This window comes from Zootoca vivipara, chromosome 2 (genome assembly GCF_963506605.1).
Source record: "Zootoca vivipara chromosome 2, rZooViv1.1, whole genome shotgun sequence".
Classification (NCBI taxonomy): domain Eukaryota; kingdom Metazoa; phylum Chordata; class Lepidosauria; order Squamata; family Lacertidae; genus Zootoca; species Zootoca vivipara.
Window position 1 is genome coordinate 77,692,482 of NC_083277.1, and position 15,521 is coordinate 77,708,002.

Genomic DNA, 15,521 nt, shown 5'->3' on the forward strand with positions numbered 1-15,521 from the left:
CTGGCATGATATTAATAGACATACTTGCAAAGGCAATGATTACAGTTAAGCAGAAATTTAGCTTAACAACTCAAATGCTGGTGCACAGAAATTCTCACAGAAGCACTTTCAAGGACCACATTATCTGGGAATGTGGCCATGTCTGTACGTGTCCCTTCTTTCTGAACAAGAAATGCTGTACTTTTCCCACCTGTAAAGGGTAGTATCATCTATCCTACCAACTGTAACTCATTAGCAAACTTAACTGTGTTTCCACTACTGTACCTAGATCCTAAAATTATTCAGCTACTTCATAAATTTTCCAATATTGGAAATAATGTTCTCAGCATCCAACAAAGCTATACGGTGCGTGGGAGAGGAGATTAGTCATTGCAGGTTTTCTGGCTACTTCTCTCAACAGTTTTCCAGAATTTATATTTACTGGTAAGTACCAGTAACTGTTTTTTGCTACTTATTTGCATGTTTAGTCTTTCATGCAAATGCCCTGCCAGTTTTTTCTTCCTTTCCAACCAATATCCAACCAATACTCTGATCCTTAAGTAATTCCCAGGAAATTTAACAGTGCAATTATTTTCTCAGCCAATGATAGCTTGCTGTTCCCATAAATTCCTCCTCCTTTTCACTCTATTATCATTTATTTTTAAAGCTAAGACGTTGAACAGGTTGGTCACATCTACTTAACCACACCTACACGGCAGACAAAAATGTATATAGAGCTTTTATCTGAATTATTAGTCAGAAGGAGCATGAGGATAGATAGATAGATAGATAGATAGATAGATAGATAGATAGATAGATTTGTTTTTTGTTTTTTTACAAGTAATTTCAGCCTTAGATCAGACCAGGAGGAAGACTTGAAACTCTGTGCCACAGACTATCAATAATCTTTCCGCAGACCTCAGATTTTCCACATTATTTTGAGACCTCCAGAAAAGCCTCACCGACGCAAACACTAATGAAGGGAAATTCTTTGTTGTTGTTGAAGGCAGCTGGCATTTCAATTTGCTCAATTTGCATTGTTGTGAGTACACATGGAACGTGCAGGAACAAGCAATCTTGCATGACTTTTGCATGTTGGAGTATGGAGCAGAAGCTATGAACTATACCAGCGAATGGGCTTGGGCCCAAAATGGATTACTTTAAAGCGGCATCTATGATTCTATCATTTGTGGACTCTAAAAAAGCTACTGGAATCTATACTTCTTTTTCCACCCCCTCATATATCAAGTGCAAACAGATCTCTCAAAATATGTCATGACTGGGATAAGATGGCTTGCCAATATACATCTATGAAGAATTGATGTGTGCAGAGTTTCTGAACTAAGCGCTCTTCATCAGCATATAGATGCTAACAGAGCAAAACCAACAGATATGAACTGCAGCACAAGCTTTAGGAAATGAGGTTACAGCAAAGTTGTGCTTGTTCATCTTCAGTATGCACACAACAGAGCAACACTTACTGGTATCACTTTTCCATCTTCATCACAGACACACATGTTGACTTCTATGTTTCTCTGTGAAGTTTTATTAGACTTATCCAGGTCTCCATTTAGCAAGGTAATGTAGATGTCATTTCTTATATCGCCTATGAAAGAAATGCAAAAGGGGTAGATACCAGGACAGAAAGGACTGAAAGCAGCTAAGGTGAGAGAATGCATAAGATCCATGCCTTGCCCTACTCAGTTATATACTGAAGTGTGAATGTTCAAGGGAGAAAATGAAATTCAGCTTTGATGTTTATTATCAAACTTTTATAGTCTTGTCAGGAAAGAGCTTGACGTTGCTTATACAGCGATATGTAATTCTCATCCTACAATGACACCTCCTGGTGAAGAACAGCAAAGGCACACCAGCTAGAGGGAAGAGTGTCATGCAGATTTGAAAGAACTATGCAATTAGTAACATGTTGCTGTAAATTTAATGTGTGAATCACTTTTTGTGTAAGTTTCAAGGTGGTCTATAACAGGCATTCCCAAACTCGGCCCTCCAGATGTTTTGGCACTACAACTCCCATCATCCCTGACCACTGGTCCTGTTAGAAATGTTTGATTTCTGTATTTTAATGTTTTGTTTTTTTTTTTTAAAAAAATATTTTTATTAATTTTCCAATTAAAACCAATTATATCACATTTCAATATTTCAAATTATACACATATATATATCAATCAAACCGAATGTTATGCCAAATCATCTAAATAATTTATTTTTGGGTTCCCATGCTTCAAGAAATTGGGAATTCCTCGCAACTGTCCACTGCCGTCTTATTTCTAAAGTTCAAATCGTCCTCCAAGCTCATAATATTCCAAATCTTCCCCTTACAGTCACCTAGATGTTTTCCACTTTCATCCGATTGTTCCAGCTGCTGAGATAAATGTCAAACGAAGTTTCACAGATGTTCTTTCTCCTGTGTGAGTTAATCAGTCCAGCCTCCCCATAAATCTTCTTAGTGGAGCTCCCTGTTGCGACGGAGTAGCAGCGCCATCTTAAAAGGCTCAAATCACTTTCATTTTCTCTCATAGCCATGAAGATTTACGATTTATTTATCTTTATAGAATTTACAGCTTTTTCAGGCAGGAGACCCAAACATCCAACCATGAACTCTTGGTAAATTAATGGATCTCCTTGCCCTATAGCTGAACTTAGCTTCAGGTCGCTGCTCCAATTTAAAGTGCGTCACAGCTCATAAATCCTCCGAACGCGTCCAGAACTCCTTCCGTCTGACTAGGGGGGGGCTTTTCTCATCGGCAACTTCACATCTTTAAGAAATATGCTCAGTAACAACAGCTATAGAGTTCAACTCACACAGTCTTTTGCTTCTCTTTCACTCCAAACAAGCCAGGACATCGCGTCCGGGAAGATACGAGGCAACAATATGAAGAAAAAATAAAAACTTGCTTCCCTTATCGCTCCGTCCCCATCAATCCTTCTTCCAGATGCCGTACATTCTTTGACTCCTCTCGCTCAGCAGCATAAAATTCTCAGCAGTAAACAGCGCTTCTTCCCCTCCTTCTGAAGTATGTCCATAGATTTAAGCCTAATTATCTTCTTTAACCATGGAAATCCCCGCCATGCAGATTAGCGTCCGGGAGTCCTGGCCGTCGTAAGTGCTCAGCCCAAGCTCCCCCCACTCCAAAAACAGTCGGAGTGGGTCTGGGGGCATCGCGGGCCAGCGGCCCCTCTCCGTAACCCCCGGAGAGGGTAGGGGGTTGCCATTTACTCCCCTAGCAACCGCCAAATTCCTTACGAAGGTCAGAGAGATGGAAAACAGGTCCGCCATTCCTGCAGGCGGAAACCGGAACCAGCTCTGTATTTTAATGTTTTGTTGGAAGCTGCCCAGAGTGGCTGGGGGAACCCGGCCAGATGGGCGGGGTATGAATAATATATTATTAATTTATTATTATTATTATTATTATTATTATTATACAGTGGCTGCAGTGATTGGGAGGCACCATTTCCCTCTCTCCCCTTCCCCATTACCAGCTGGATCCAGAATGAGGGGACAGAAAGCTTTGCCTTCACTCTGATGTCACTGTGTCATCATGAAGCCAATCAGAATGAAGGTCTTTTGATCTCACTCGGGGTATCAGAACCACCAGCCAGTGAGACTCTTACGGTAGAAACATGACGGTGCAAGTCGCAACTTCACAGCACACTTTATCCCCTTTTGATGCCACCCCCCACCCCAAATTGCAGAACCACCCCAGGCAATGTCCCAGCAAGAAAAATATGGGTGGTGAAGCTGGCCTCAAAGTATTGCAACAGAAGAGGAAGTCAGGGCATGAATTTCCATAAAGTCCCATTAGGCGTTACCACTAATTTATAGGAAAACTGAGAAATAAAAGTCCCAGTAAAATCATTACTCTTGCTTTCCACCTCAGAACAGACTTTCTTTAGGTGGTTTCCTTTGTAAAAATAAAATAGCCAGCTTCTAAGCAGAAGCAAACAACCTCATACCTGGCATGATTATTTCCGGAAAACCAAGCTTCCTAGCAACCACTGTTGTTCTGTCAACAAGATGAGGGTAGTCCTTCCTAATCTGAGTAGTATCTCCAACAAGCATTTTCATAGTTACCCATAGCCCTGTAGAAGAAAAGAAGACAATATTTATAGTCCGAAGCAGACTATCATTTTCAGAAAAGCCTGCTGAGGTACCTTGTGCCATGGGCCAGGAGTCAGCCTAACCTGCTAAACAGAAGGCAGAGTGACTCCACCTGCAGCTCATCAGCCTTCAAGGACACAGAGGAGAAGGCACTGATGAGAATCAGCTGGCTTCAGCCTTCTTAAGCAGAGCTTCCAGCAGCATTCAGATGCTGGTAGCAATGCTTGTAGTTTCTGGCCCTACCTTGCTGATTCCTTGACCCTTCACCCCATGATCATCGGATTCCCTGACCCCAGGACCATGTGACCATGTGGATTGCTGTTCATCTGCCCCTAGGATTGGACCTGACTTTGGGTGCTGCCTCTGCCTCCAGGCATGTCAGAGATTCTTCTACTTGGCTGATCTCCCACTCCAGTGAGCTCTGCACATTGTTCCTCAGCAAGAAGACCACGATACCTTGGTTCACACGCCACAAATCTATGGGCATAGTTACATTAACCACATCTTTCCAGCAAAGAACTCACAGGGCCTGTAGACCTCCCCATTTGACTAATGATGGCATTTTGGCTAAGCCATGTCTATCTGCCCCACACAATATGTTAGGTGTAGAACAGGTAAATATGTGGCTTGGTGGTAGTGGGGTTACAGATACCAATCAGCTGATCATCAAAGCTTGCACGGCACTGTGGACAGAAATCTAGACATCAGGGCTTCCTTAACGCTGTGCAAAAGAAAGGCTAACCTGCTGTCATTGTGCCATCAGGTGACTGACAGATGAGTGACCTTGCCCACCTGTGAAACTTGGTCCACTGGGAAGGGGCGCCCACTGGCCATCGAGTTCCCCACACCTTACATCAGGTGACAGCACATCTGTCTTAGAAGCTTGCTGCTATTTGCAAGAACCAGCACTTCTATGTGAGCTGCTGTAGTTAAGCAAATCATGATCTAAGTACATATACCTGCCCACATAAGAGTACCTGTTATAGAATTCTTGCCTGCTCCTAAGGCATTCAACTTGGCACCACATGAAATGCAAACTGGTCCTAAGGTCTGTCAATAAGACCACCATATTTAGGTTAAAGTGAGTGGGGGTTAAGAGCAGACACCAATATGCTTTACCTTGTCCATCACCTTTGAGTGTTGTGACCTTGCTTAAGAGGTTATGCAAAAACTCATTCTCTGACACTCTAGGGGGAAAAGAAGAAGGAATATATACATATACAAATACTGTAAACCATTAATACAAGCATGCAGTAAGCTGAACAGGAAGCACAACTGGAGGATGTATGCACAAATGCTTGTTCCATTTCCCCCACCCAATGCTTGAATTTGTAACAATGGGAGGAATTCAAAATTGTGCTATGCCCAAAGAAGCGATCCCTGGTCTCTTCCCTCCCTCTGCACTGTTCTGGGAATTCTCTCTCTAGCCAATTTGGGGCTGAGGGGTTAGGGGGCATGCTCAAGGAAGGCTTTGCAGAGGGCTTCTGTGGTGGGACTCCAGCCCAATACACCTGTAGAACCTAACCTAACCTCCCTCACAATGTTGTAGTGCAGCTAAAAATGTAGAGGAAGAAGCATGCATTCCACCTTGAGCGCCTTGGAAGAAAGGTGGAATATACATGTAATAAAAAAATAAAAATAATTAATTAATAAAAAATTCTTACGGGTGAAAAGGAATGAAATGTTGCTTTTCTTCATCACTTTCTGCTTTTCCTTTTACGATGTCTGTAATATCCATAACTGGGGGTGGGGAAGAAATAATCCGTCCAAATGTGCATGAAAGAAATGGACAAACAACTAATTCCTCTTCTTGTTAGGATCAAATAACTCATCAATGTCATAGAGTTGGTCTGTAGACAAGTATTATACTGCAGATTATACTCTCAAGCTTATTATGCAAATTCATTCCAAATAGCTTCAAATGTAATTACTTTTCCACATATATTTTTTTTAAAAAAATGCAAGTTTCATTTTCTAGTGTAGTCCAAGTCTAATCATTCGGACAATATCAAACTCTGCAATGTTGTCCAAATCTAACAAAACACATAGTCTTCAGTATGGCCAGTTTGCTGCCAAGGAAGTTCCTGCTACTGTGATGCTGATCTATAACCAGGGAAAACATTTTGTGTGTTCTCAATTATTCAGAACTTACAAAAATAATTAAATTATTTGCCTCCGATTCCTGCCTCATCAATTAATTTAATCATGTAGCAATGAAGAACAGCCAATAAATACCAGAGCCCTAGGTAGATGGTAATTAACTTGACTTCGAGGAAGCTGAGACAGCTAATTCGTTGTGCATGCTTAAATAATACATTAGCATTCAGCTTTTGCTTATGTGCATTACATCCCAACAATTTCTTTTTGTTACCCTATAAAACTCCAATGTGGATCCTATGCTGAGGTATTCCCCCAAAAAAATGTTTAAAGCATTTCATCTTGTACACCTTCTCCACCGCCCAGGAGATCTCACGCCATGTCACATCTCCAACAAAAGGCCGTGTATAAATTTCCATTTCTCTGCCACAATCCTGCCCACACTACTGCAGTCTCGTGGACTTTTTTGAACTGAATGTTCGCTGAAGAGCTTCAAAAAAACACCTTCACCTAACAACAGCACCCTGACCAAATTTAGGTAGCCACTTTCTTAGTTTCCCTTATGATCGTTCCACGAACAGAGCAGTTATAACTCCATGTTTAATGTCCAGTATTAACTTCAGTATTGCTTCCGTTCTAGACTCTCTCATAGAATCATAGAGTTGGAAGTGGCCCAAGGGTCATCTAGTCCAACCCCCTGCAATGCAGGAATCTCAGCTAGAGCATCCATGACAGATGACCATCCAACCTCTGTTTAAAAACCTCCAAGGAAGGAGATGCAAAACCTCCAAAGGGAGTCTGTTCTACTGTCAAAGGGCTCTTACTGTCAGAAAGTTCCTCCTAATGTTCAGTTGGAATCTCCTTTCTTGTAACTTGAAGCCATTGGTTCAAGTCCCTCCAGAGCAAAAGAAAACAAGCATGTTCCCCCCTCCATGTGACAGCCCTTCAGATATTTGAAGATGGCTATCATATCTCCTCTCATTCTTCTCTTTTCCAGGCTAAACATACCCAGCTCCTTCAAGCACTCCTTATAAGGCTTAGTTTCTAGACCGCCTGATCATCTTGGTTCCCCTCCTCTGCACAAGTTCCAGCTTTTTAAATTGTGGTGCCCAGAATTGGACACAGTATTCCAGCTGTGGTCTCACCAAGGCAGAATAGAGTGGTACTATTACTTCCCTTGATCTGGAGACTAGACTTCTGTTGATGCAGTCTAGAACAGTGTTAGGTTTTTTTTGCTGCTGCATCACACTGACTCATGTTGACCTACCATCATTAAGGGAGGGGGGCAGAATCATGAGCCAAAGACACCTTACACCAGTGGCTGTAGGCTTATGACAAACTTAGAGTAGACCCACTGAAACATTTTCAGTCATTTCAATGGGTGTATGTTTAGTATGACAGCCAATTACAGTCCTACTATCTTCCCACATACAGGGTGGGGAGGAACGATGTTGCCAATTTTCACATCCATTGGCAGCCCTTTATGCATAATACAATGCCCCTTTAGAGGATCCACAACTTTCAGAGGCAGCTTTTTAAGGGTCAGGGCTTTAAAAGACAAAAAGTAGTTTAAAAGCCGCAGTGTACTTGAAGAAGACCATACAACCCTCTATGGATCCTGTCCAATTATTTTCTTACCTGCCACTCCAAAAGGTCGTCTTATGCCCTGTGTATATTTTCTTGTATTACTGTCTCTAAGATCCATTCTTCCAACCCGTACAATCTGACAAATCAAATAAATTTTTTCTCTTCCGAGATCCTTGTTTCCAAGATCCTGATATTTGTGAAAGCATAGGCCAATTACAAGAGTCACAATGAAATTCCATACCAAGTAGAGATTCATAATGTATAGGTACTAAAAGTGGTGCAAGAATGTGTCCATAATGGAAAGGACATGTTTTCATTTAAAGGAAAACATCAGTTCAGAAAACTGGATTTGACTGACATGAAATCTGGATTCAAAGTATGCATCAACTTCAAAGCAAGAAGCTAAGTGAAGTCTCAGTGAAGCACCTTGAGAAATAAGTCGCTGCATGATCAATCAATCAGCAGACTCTCACCCAATTTGATCCAACACTTTCAAAGTACTTTCAAGTTCACTGAAGCAAATGACGAGCTACATCAGAATCAGTTTGCCCTTTCTAACAGGGGCATGTGGGGTGTGTGAGAGAGAAGGAACCGAATGTATTGATCTCTCAGAATTCTGAAAATGAAGTTGTGTTTTCAGAAGTCTTTATATACAATTCATTCACACACTATTTTGTAAGCATATTAGGGTCGTAACCTAAAAGACTGAAGATGCAATCCTCATACTCAGCTTTTCATTTAATCTGAGCGAGAAGTTTTACATGCCACCCTCAAACGCCCCCCCCCAAAAAAACCCTAATTTTAAAACTCATCCAAAGTTAAAATGTACAGTAGTTGAGGATTTGTTTCAAGAGTTTCAGATAAGGAGATAAATAGAAATGTCCCTTTCACAAATTCACAAGCCCAATCTCCCAGCTGCTTTTTAAACTGGACAGGGTGGAGTGGGGAATTCAAGAAGTAGTCTTGAAACCTTGCAGAGTATCTGGTTCTAAGAGAGAAGCTTCCTGGAACAAAAGTGTTCACAGGTTTTGCTGACTGGCCTTGAGTTTTCTATGCATTCTGCTTTTTCTAAAATTAAACATGATTAAACTGAACAGCCACAAGTTCATTAAGTTTATATTGGAGGGGGGAAAATATTATTGGTCCCTTAGTGACAAATAAGGTTTTTTTTCTTCCCTGGGTGATATACATAAGCAATAATTTACTGATGTCCTTGAGTAATCAGAATAGGAATTGTATGTCTCAGTGATTTCAATCACCTCTTCTGTTTAGTGTAACATCTGTCTACAAGATTAATAGAGGTATTTCCCCTGTACTACAGTATTAGCTTCTGCCAAATATAGCTACGAACAAGCTAATATCATACGGGTCAATTACTGCTGAGTCCTGACCGGCATCTATTCTACTAGGTCATGTATCTAATGTAAGCAAAATACACTGGCATGTTATTCATCCTGAAAGAGATGAGGAGTGCAAATGGAGCTGAAAGCAAAGTTGAATTCAAAGCAGTTTAATACAGCATAGACCCCCAAGGATTTAGACTTGGAACTAATGTTCCTGATGCGTGGAAATGGTTCCTCTATGTATCCTGGCTAAGAAATGTTGCTCTTTATTATTTTAGCATTAGCTTTCTGATAATACGCTGAACACTTTTTCAGAAACATAATCATGTGTCTAGCATTCTGGATGAGCATCCTGACAGTATGATCCTATACATTTCTTTTCATTTTCTTCCAGGTAAATTTGTATAGGGCTGCAGTCTAAGACATCTCTCAACCTGGGCCACATACAGTTCTGCATGTATTAGGTATATTAAGTCAGACCACCTATCAGGACTAAACTAGACACTCTATCCTGTCTCCTGAAAATCTAACATTTTTTTAAAATATAGAACAGAACATCCTGGAGATGTGACAAAATTTGAAAAATGCTTGATTCAATAAGCTTTCCAGAAAAATGCCACTGGCAGTTAAGTACTATAGTAAAGATACAAGCTACTCACAGTGAAAACCACCTTCAGATTGTTGAAATTGTCTATTTCTTTCACAAAACCTTTGCTCCCCCATCTCACCAAGTAATTTTCACTGTTTAAAAAGAACACATCATGTTATACTCTGTACGGCTGGGTCATCTAATAGCTTCACAAAGCATAATTGGTGAATAACATTATATAATACACATTGCTCTGCACAAATCTGAACACCTGACAATGCCACTTCTACAAATTGACTCTTATTCAGATATATACCCCATTCTTTGCTTTTGACAAGCACATTCTAAAGACAAAATAATGGCATGGCATGAAGGCTGGTGTCTAGGCAAGAAATAAGCAAGAAATAGGGTTGGAAAATATATTGTATCTGCACTTTTAAAAATGCTATAATGGATAAGCAGCTAAGGCCCCATTAATGGTTTCAGTGTTTGAGACATAAAAGTACCTTCCTTCTAGTATTATAGTACACATGGTTGCTGAGACATACCGGTAAATCCCATTAATTTCAGTGCAGTCTATTTCTAGCTAAGTATTCACAGGATTTTAGACTAAGAAGGGGTTCAAAGGCTACTTTCCTGCAAATACTTCCAAAGTAGTAAGGATGCAAAAATGAGATCAAATTCAAAGAAGAATGCACAAGGCAGCTCAGACTAGAAGAAAAAAAGCACTCAAATGTGTTTAGTTCTACAACAGCATAAAAGCAAATACTGTATATATTTAAGAGTATGGCTATCTTCAGTATTGTTGTGAAATTTTATAACTGGATCCTGTGGATGGGTTCAGAGGAAACAATACTGGTCAGTTCCTGGATTCATAGCCTGGTTTCCCCCAAGCACAGCTCCACTCAGGAGATGTTCCTAGTCAGCAGGAACAAAGTCTGGATCTAAGCAATAAAGAATGGTGGTTTCCAAGAGATCATACTGTCTTATTGGCTCTATATGTAACGATTTTAGCTTGGTATACTACTTATACTAAACCTTCCAAATCTTCTGTCAAAGAATTCACTAGCATGGATAAGTTCAAATGCTGCAAACCACCAGAGTCACTTGAAGCTTCTCAGTGTACTCTAAATTCACCTAAGCTCCATTGTTCAGTTTATTTTTGTGCATTTAAAGTTATCTAATAAATAACTAGGCCCAATATTACCTTGTTCCTTAATATTTTGGAACATGCTTATCATCCAATTGAATTTCATACTAATATAATTTATTTATTGCTTATTTTATATTGTTCTTCCTCCCAGAGCTACTTAAAATGGTTAATTGTAGAAATTTTTGGTTTTTTTTCCTTTTCTGTTCTATCTTTTCCCCTTCTCTTTTATAGTATGAATATTCATTCTGTCTTCGATTCTTTGACTGTTCTCTCCCTTAGGGTTCCAAAACACCTAATGAACACTGAAATTACAATTGCAAAGATTCTCATTTATAGTGTGAAAGTCTATTTAAAGTACCTGACAATTTGCAATCTCTTTAAGTTGTGAAATGTTTCTGTGTTTTCATTTTCAAAGGATCATTCTTAGACATCACACGTTTATCCTAAAAACAGTATCAGCTTGGCAAGGAAGATTGCCACCTCACACCAGCAAAACAGCAGCATACCTTATAACTGTCTGCTTCTGGGGATCATAGAGTGACATGAAAAGTTCTGCATCTTCTCCTATTCTGCAGACAAAATTCCTCACGAAGACATAAAGACTGTGAGTGGGGGATGAAGAGCTTCTGGAGTAGGTCCCATAATCAGATTCATCCTTTGACTGTGTATGAACAAATTATAAGAAGATAACATTATCCAAACTACACCTAGAACCTGCCTCCTCCTCTGTGTTAGGTTTCTCAGTCATGTATCATTTTGGCCACAGTACACCACTACATTTATTAGGTGCAGATTTTACCTTTGCTTTCAAATTCAAGAATTGATGCACTGATTTTGTGAATATTTTGAGAATCTAATGGGTGGCACCCAATGGGTGTTCCTCCTCCAGTGCAAAACATCTATTAGTGGAACAAGGAGGACGGCAATTCCCTGCCCCAGAAGGTCCCATCAATCCTCCATAATAGATTTGGAGGGGTTGGCGGGGGGGGGAGGCGTGATGAAATAGCTGGAGATGGTCTCCCTTTCTGTTCCTCTGACAGAGGTCTTCATCAGTGGAAGCAGGTCACCCAGCACCATATCATTTCCAAGTCCAATGTGTTTACAGATATAACCAGCAGTGCATTTTCAATACAACAGATATTTTGTATTGTATGTGCTGGTTATACAATAATTTATGACACACTATCTGTTTATCAATGTGGCATTTATTGTGCACTTGATTTTTAAAATGATGCTCAGTCTTTGCTACTAATTAATAACATTAAATAACTATCTGGGGGTATGAAGGGTATTTCCACATAAGTTAAGCGCTAATTCAAAGGGTGGGCTCAAGCCTTACAGTAGATAATGACTTCTATCCACCCAGCTACAGATAAGCTCACCAAGTTTGTCTTCTCAAGGAGGGTGAGATGCACTGGCAACTTAATCCTGAGTTATAAAGAACAGTAGTAGCACAGCATGTCACTGTGGAACTAGGCTGCAGGAATAGACCTGACATTGTCATTGTTTATTTTATTTCTGCTATTTATATACCACTTACTTATCCAAGTGTCAAAGTTTAGATGGTACATTTGCTGTTTCTGTAATAATGAGCCTGGAAAGCTATTGCTTCAAGAGGATTGAAGCTTTTTAACACACCAACAAATGACCAAGTAAGTTCCAAATGTAAAATAAGGCTATTTGGCTGCCTCCCTAGGGGAGCAGAAAGTCAGAGATGAGCACCTAACTTCCTGAAATCCTATTTGTCACCATATCAGACTTTAAATTATCTTTTGTCTCTATAGCAGTGATCTGCGCTAATTGAGGTAGCCCACCCATCTGACTGGGTTTCCCCAGCCACTCTGAGTGGCTTCCAACAAAATATTAAAATACAATAGTCTATTAAACATTAATCGCTTCCCTAAACAGGGCTGCCTTCAGATGTCTTCTAAAAGTCTGGTAGTTGTTTATCTCTCTGACCTCTGATGGGAGGGCGTTCCACAGGGCGGGTGCCACTACCAAGAAGGCCCTCTGCCTGGTTCCCTGTAACTTGGCTTCTCACAGCAAGGGAACCGCCAGAAGGCCCTCGGCACTGGACTTCAGTGTCCGGGCAGAACAATGTAGGTCTTTCAAGACCGGTGTTATGTGTTCTCGGCAGCCGCTTCCAGTCACCAGTCTAGCCGCCGCATTCTGGATTAGTTGTAGTTTCAGGGTCACCTTCAAAGGTAGCCCCACAAAGAGCACATTGCAGTAGTCCAAGCGAGAGATAACTAGAGCATGCACCACCCTGGCGAGACAGTCTGCAGGCAGGTAGGGTCTCAGCCTGCATACCAGATGCAGCTGGTAAACAGCTGCCCTGGACAGCTGTGAGTCCAAAATGACTCCCAGGCTGCGCAACGGGTCCTTCAGGGGCACAGTTACCCCATTCAGGGCCAGGGAGTCCTCCACACCTACCCACCTTCTGTCCCCCCAAAACAGTACTTCTGTCTTGTCAGGATTCAACCTCTGTTAACCACCATCCATCCTCCAACCGCCTCCAGGCACTCACACAGGACATTCACCGCCTTCACTGGTTCTGATTTGAAAGAGAGGTAGAGCTGGGTACCATCCGCATACTGATGAACACCCAGCCCAAATCCCCTGATGATCTCTCCCAGCGGCTGCATGTAGATGTTGAAAAGCATGGGGGAAAGGACAGAACTCTGAGGAATGCCACAAATGAGAGCCCAGGTGTCTGAACACTCATCCCCCACTTTCTGAACAAGGCCCAGGAGGAAGGAACGGAACCACTGTATAACAGTGCCCCAGCTCCCAGCTCCTCTAGACAGTCCAGAAGGATGTTATGGTCGATGGTGTCAAAAGCCGCTGAGAGGTCCAGCAGAACTAGGAAACAGCTCTCACCTTTGCCCCTAGCCCACCGGAGATCATTGACCAGTGCGACCAAGGCAGTTGATGAGGCCTGAATCCCAACTGGAAGGGATCCAAATGTTTCGTTTCTTCCAGGCATGCCTGGAGTTGTTCAGCAACCACTCGCTCAATCACCTTGCCCAAGAATGGAAGATTTGCGACTGGGCAATAGTTGGCCATATTGACCGCATCTAAAGATGGTTTTTTAAGAAGCGGTTTGATAACCGCCTCTTTCAGTGGGTCTGGGAAGGCTCCCTCACAAGGAGAAGCATTCACCACCCTGCGAAGCCCATCGCCCAGCCCTTCCCAGCTAGCTTTTATAAGCCAGGGTGGGCAAGGATCAAGGAGACAGGTGGTTGGTTTCACTCGTCCAAGCAGCCTGTCCACATCCTCAGAGGTAATAGATTGGAATTGATCCCACACAACTTGACTAGACAGGACTCTATCACTCCCCCGCCCTGGCCCTGCTCCCACGGTGGAGTCTACCTCATCCTGAATCTGAGCAACTTTATCTGCAAAAAACTTTGCAAAATCATTGCAGGTGATCATGTGGCCTGTACTGGGCCCCAATGGAGCAGGTGGTTCCGCTAAATTGTAAACCACCTGAAAGAGTCTCCTGCTGCTTTTTTCTGCAGATGCAATAGAGGCGGTGAAGAAAGTCTTCTTCACTGTCGCTATCACCACTTGGTAGGCTCGACATTGAGCTCTAACTCATGTCCAATCAGCTTCAGAATGAGTTATCTGCCACCGGCGCTCTAGCCATCTCAGCGATTGTTTCATTGCCCTCAGATCCGTGGAAAACCACGGGGCTGTCCAGGCTCCATGCAATTGGAGAGGGCGCTTCGGAGTCAAACCATCAATAGCCCTGGTTAACTCCACATTCCAGCGGGCCCCAAGGGAATCGGCTGAAAGGCCATCAGCATGGGATAAAACATCCCCTACCACTCTCTGGAAACCAATTGGATCCATTAAGTGGCAGGGGTGGACCATCCGAATCGGTCTCACCTCCCTGCAGAGGGGAAGGGTCAATGAGAAGTCCAGTTGCACCAGGAAGTCATCTGACCATGGCACTTCTTTAGTTTCGCTTTTACTTAGTGTCAGATCACCAACATCCATAGAGGTAAACACCAGGTCTAAGGCATGTCCGCGGCTATGAGTTGGGACCAGACTTATTCAGGGACAGCCCCATGGAGGCCATGCTTTCCAAATCCTGAGCAGCCCCTTGTAAGGTCGTGTCAGGATGGATGTTAAAATCCCCTAGGACAACGAACCTAGGTGTCTCCAAGAGAACATCCACCACGGCCTGAAGCAGCTCAGGCAGGGAATCCTTTGTGCAGTGGGGAGGTCGGTACACCAAAAGGAATCCTGTACTGTCCCTATTGCCCAACTTCCAGAACATGCACTCAGAGAACTGGGTCTTCCCAATAGGACGCCTGGTGCAAACTAATGACTTCCTAAAAATCACTGCAACCCCCCTCCCCGCCCAGATGGCCTGGGTTGCTGTGCATAAGAGAAACCTGGTGGACAAGCAGCAGCAAGGACAGGCCCATCTGCTTCATCCAACCAAGTCTCTGTTACACATGCTAGGTCAAGTCCTCCATCCACGATCAAGTCATGGGTGGCCATGGTCTTATGAATCATTGACCTGGCATTGCGCAGCAGCACCTTCAAGTCGTGTGGTTATCCCTTGCTGATTCCAGTATCTGTCCAGTCAGGACCAGACCTGGAGGCAGGGATAGTCCTCAAACAATGACAATAAACAATAAA

General features: G+C 42.3%; 1 protein-coding gene across 4 annotated transcripts in view; it reads right to left on the minus strand.

Moving 5' to 3' along the window:
• DOCK2 (dedicator of cytokinesis 2) overlaps positions 1-15,521 on the minus strand; it is a 261,176-nt gene that overhangs the window by 221,244 nt on the left and 24,411 nt on the right. For 2 of the 4 annotated variants that reach the window (XM_060271722.1, XM_060271721.1), the window contains exons 8-14: positions 11,375-11,529; positions 9,786-9,867; positions 7,835-7,970; positions 5,764-5,839; positions 5,219-5,286; positions 3,955-4,080; positions 1,461-1,585 (exon numbers count right to left, since the gene is read on the minus strand). In XM_060271722.1, coding sequence (XP_060127705.1) covers positions 1,461-1,585; positions 3,955-4,080; positions 5,219-5,286; positions 5,764-5,839; positions 7,835-7,970; positions 9,786-9,867; positions 11,375-11,529 — 768 coding nt within the window. Of the gene's footprint in view, positions 1-1,460; positions 1,586-3,954; positions 4,081-5,218; positions 5,287-5,763; positions 5,950-7,834; positions 7,971-9,785; positions 9,868-11,374; positions 11,530-15,521 lie in introns of those variants that run through there. The other 2 variants (XM_060271723.1, XM_060271724.1) reach the window with 2 other exon arrangements.